The following is a 4,909-nucleotide window of genomic DNA, read 5'->3' on the forward strand; positions in this document are numbered from 1 at the left end:
AGGAAGTGAGCCTTGTCAGCTGAAGCAGGGAACTGCTAAGGCAGCTGCACCCTGGTCTGACCATCACAAAGCAAGAGACCCAAGAACTAGAAAGGCGAGGCTCACCGAGCCCATTTATCCCTCTGCCTTTCAATGAACCCCACATTGTGTTTATCGGCCAGGTTGGCACAATAAACTAACTCAGTCTAGTTTGATCTCCCCATTCATTTGGCTTAGTATCACTCATTAATATTTACCAAACATTTCCTTTTTTCCATATTAAAAAAAAAAAAGGATATGGTTTGACTTCACATCTGTGGTCACCTCAGAAAACTCCCTCATTCCCTTTTTGTTTAAATTTGAGTTTTGTCTTTCTTTATTCGATTTGGAAGTGTTGCTTAATATTTAGATTTTTCAAACACTCCTGTCTCCAGATTACTTTGAGTAGAAGTAGTAATAGCAGACATTCTTGCTTTTTCTGAGCACTGAGGATTATTCTGCATTATTGGAACATCAAGTACAGGACTTAACATTTGAATAAACTTTTTTTTTTTTAATATTTTGTAAAAAATGGTTTTATCAATTTTTTGGTATAAAATACAAAGGAGAAACCTAGCCAATCAACACATAATTTTTGCCACATGAAAAGATACTTTTATCAAACTTTGAAATCTAAGAACATACAAATGTTTCTTTTATCATGTCTACAGTAATTGTCTATGCTTTTCCATTTAACTCTTAAAAATTCTGCATATCCCCATTATTTCTCTGTCCGTTACAGTACAATGACAGGGAGGAAGAGGGCTGGCGAAAACAACTCTCTATGCAGTTTTTTGCTGTCCCTTCTTTCCAATCAGGGATTTGTGGATGTGAGGGATCACACCACCCCCAGCTATGGTAGCCTTGATGAGAGAATCCAACTCTTCATCCCCACGGATTGCAAGCTGCAAGTGACGAGGAGTGATACGCTTTACTTTGAGATCCTTAGAAGCATTTCCTGCCAGCTCCAGTACCCTCCATGACCCTGAGACCAGAAGAACTAGATGGTGCACGGCTACCACTGGCAACTGCTCTGAATGGGGTCACCTTAGAAGGTCCTGGATAGAGTGGGGAAAAAATATGGCCTTTTTTCAACAACACATGGACTTCTCCAGATGGAATACACAGAAATCAAATTGAATACATCTCAGCTGTGAGATATTCCAAAATCGCAGCACTATACACTGCGGCAGTGGCACCAACCCTCCCGTGGCTTGTGGTACGAGTCTTCAAGTGTCGGTGAATATGGCCTACTGGAAACTGTAGTCCAGCTCTTTGTGAACGAGATACTGCTTTAGCCTTGGCCTTTCCACTGTCTTTTCCAGCTTTGCCCCCAGCCATGGTCTCGGCATGGCTCCCGGACGCGCTGTGCGGCTTCCACTCGGTCAGCCCGGACGCGGCTCAGACTCGGCCTCCAGTCGGCTCGCGCACGCCACACCTGCTCCACCCCTAGAGCCGCCGCCACCAAGAACGCAACACCAACAGAAGGGTCCGCGGCTGTTACCGCCGCCGCCGCCCATTGAATAAACTTTTAACTAAAAGCCATAAAACAGAAAACAACAAATGCTGGAGAGGGTGCCGAGAGAGCGGATCTCCTTCCACACTGCTGACGGGTCTGTAAGCACGTACACCACGGTGGAAAGCAATGGAGTTGACTCCAGCAACAGGGAAAGGAAATCCCACAGGATCCAGGTACCTCTGCCAGGGAATATTCCCCAAGGAATAAGCCATGCCACACCAAGCAGACACATGTAGTCCCATGCTCGTGGCAGCATTCTTTCCAAGAGCAAGAAGTTGGAAATAGCCCAAAGGTCCATCAGTAGAAGAGTGGATGAGGAAATGTTGGGCACACACATAATGGAATACTATGCATCCCTCAAAAATGATGACAGCATGGAGCACTTTATGATGTGGATGTACCTGGAGATCATTAAGCCGAGCGCAGTTAGTCAATCGTAAAAGGACAAATACTGTATGAGACCACTACTATGAGGATAAAAACCAAGACAAAGATGGGCCTTCCAATAGGGACAGACTCTGGAGGTTCCCAAGGCAGGGAGGTATCAGGGTAGACCAGCCCCTAACACATCATCACGGGTCCAGTAGGCACAGTTTCACAGCGATAATAAGTAAAGATTATAGTAAAGTCTAGAGAGCATGAGAGATAGAGGAGAGATTGAAATAACGGAGTCAGACACATCTCATGGTAGCATGCTCACCTCAGCCTCACTTGGTGGTCCACGTGGAGAGAGGGAGCGAGAGAGAGATTTTTATTGCTAACCAAGGCTTTTATATTCTCTGGAGATGAGCAAGTCCCCTAATTACAGGTGAAGACATGCGTCACAGGAAAGGGTTGTGCTGTAGGTAATACAGTGATGGGAGGGGGACAACCTAGGGACATACATGCACTAGGAAGAGGAGGGATGGTAGGTATACATGTGACAAGATGGGCGGATCCTAGATTCAGGATGGCAGCCTAACTTTGGATGTCACTGAGCAGGTTTGACCCATTCTCAGGCTCACTATAGAAACCATTACCCTGTTTCCCCGAAAATAAGACAGTGTCTTATATTAATTTTTGCTCCCAAAGTTGCTCTAGGTCTTATTTTCAAGGGGTGTCTTATTTTTCCATGAAGAAGAATATGGTATGCATTTATTGTTGAACAACAAAAAAGAAAATTTATTACCTGTATACAGTACGGTAGTAGTTGACATCACAAACCAGCATAACCAGACAAACTGTGAGTCCTACAGTGTCAAGAATTTCTTGTTATTACCATTATTCCCATGTACAACAATCTATGGTACATTTACTCATTTATTCAATGGCAGTCATGTCATCATCTTCTGGAACATCATCATAACAATCCAAACCCTTATTTTGGGGAGGTCTTATTTTCAGGGGGATGCCTTATATTTCAGCGAGAGGCAAAACTGTAAGTAGGTCTTATTTTCACGGGATGTCTTACTTTTGGGGAAAAAGGGTATCAGTAGGGTGTAAACCCACCCTACAGGGACCAAACTGATGACTGCAAGCCTTTAGGGAGAAGTAGCCCATTGTCCTTAACAGCAGGGAGTGGGCCCTACCTGTGGTGGGACCAGACAGTAGTCTGGCAGCTGACTGCCTTCAGGGAGGTAACTTGACCATCATTTACCATTAGCTTCAAGCAGTGTCCTAAGTCTAACATCTATTTGGGGGAGACGACTTGGGAGAAATCTTTCTGTTTCCCACAGGGAGGGAAAACTTGGAATGAGAAATGAGCCACTGGACTAGAAGGCAGACGGGCATAGACGTGGACATAAAGGAGGCCGGAGGGCCATGGGGGGAAAGGGAAATCAGGGGAGTGGGTGGGATAGACGATGGTTTTGAGGGTCGATGAGTGGTTTGAACTGGTGGATGTTGAGCTGTAAGGCTGGGATGGAAACCTGCACACTAAATTCACAGTAAAAGTCATTAGTGGTTCTTGGGGGTGTGGCAAGGGAAGTTGAGAGGAAATGGGGAGCTGATAATGAGGAGCACAAGAAAGAAGAAAATGTTCTAAAATAGATTGTGACCATTGCACAACTCTTCTCGATGTGATTGAACTATTGAATTGTATATGTGAATGATATAACCCAACAAAACAGTTGGAAAAAGCATGAGAAAGTGCAGCAGTGATACCACACTCTGCTGAGCTGGTTGCCCGAGCAAGACTGAAACACAGCATACAGTAGTAACACACTTACACAAGCATTATTAGCAAAGTATGTTCCCGAAGAAGAGAAGGCACTGTTAACAAAGTACATAGGTTGTTTGTTTTTGTTTTTTTTAAATAAAGTTTCCTTGCCATATAAATCACTTGTTACACAATTCAATAGTTCAATTATATTAAGAAGAATTGCACAATCATTACCACAATCAATATTAAAAGTTTTTCTGACTCAGAGTGACCTTTAGGACAGAGTAGCACTGCCCCTGTGGGTTTCCGTGACTGTAATGTTTCTTCTACCCATAATGATAACTCAATTACCATTAAATTCATGAGCTGACCACAATGCAAAATGAATGTAGAATGAGGCAAGGGTCACCTTCAGGTTGCGCCAAGTCAGAAGAGTCCCCTGTGGTCTGGGCCCCTTTTAGACAGTATGTGTGGACCACCAGTCTGCCCGCTCCTTGAGTCTCATTGGAGGGCGGCTTGTTCGGAAGGTCTTGACCCTAGCCATCCAACCGCAGCTTCTTTCTTATAGGAGGGGAGCTTGCATGCAAAGTTCCCAGCCTGGTCCAACTTGCTAGCGGACAACCTGAGTCAGCCCTGCCTCGTGGTCACCTCATGCACCATGGGATTGGGCCATTGTGCTTCACAGCGTTCTCAGAGGCCGAGGGTCAGAAGTGGATTTCTAGGCCTTTCTTTCTTGTTTGTTGCTGCACATTCACAACCCTCTCGAGAAACCAAAGTTGTGGAACTACGTCATTCACTTTCTCTGTTTGCTTTATCATCGTCTTTGTTTACCAATGGATGTCTCTGGTTCCCTGTTTTTGGTCTTATAGGCCTGTTTTACTTTGGATATTTTTATATCTAAACTTCTGGGTGCTGTTGTTAGCATGTCTTAATATCAGGCTTAGTTTGTCATTGTTGATTCTGTGTGAAGAACTCCCTTAGCATTTCTTGTAAAGTTGGTCTGGCTTTTACAAATTTGTTTATCTGGAAATGTCTTAATTTCAGTATCATGTTTGAGGGACAATTTTGCTGGTTATACAATTCTTGGTTGGCATTTTTTTTTCCTTTCAGGGTTTTATATATGTCATTTGTGTTAGGCTGGGCTTTCTAGAGAAGCAATACCAGTGACACTAGTATATGTATAAGAAATAAATTCATATCAGGAGAGCAGACCACACCGCTGCACAGTGGTC

At 43.9% G+C, this 4,909-nt stretch overlaps 1 protein-coding gene across 1 annotated transcript; it reads right to left on the reverse strand.

The window, feature by feature from the left end:
• Window positions 1-607: 607 nt before the first annotated feature.
• Window positions 608-1,445, reverse strand: LOC101640195 (histone H2A.V-like). The gene is made up of 2 exons (XM_045299774.1): window positions 1,166-1,445; window positions 608-993 (listed from the first exon to the last, which is right to left on the reverse strand). The coding sequence occupies exons 1-2, from the start codon at window positions 1,357-1,359 to the stop codon at window positions 801-803; spliced, it is 387 nt and encodes a 128-aa protein (XP_045155709.1). The 5' UTR covers window positions 1,360-1,445; the 3' UTR covers window positions 608-800.
• Between the last annotated feature and the right edge of the window lie 3,464 nt (window positions 1,446-4,909).

This window comes from Echinops telfairi, unplaced genomic scaffold (genome assembly GCF_000313985.2).
Source record: "Echinops telfairi isolate 266 unplaced genomic scaffold, ASM31398v2 ScPeMD7_7458;HRSCAF=8496, whole genome shotgun sequence".
NCBI classification, from domain to species: Eukaryota; Metazoa; Chordata; class Mammalia; order Afrosoricida; family Tenrecidae; genus Echinops; species Echinops telfairi.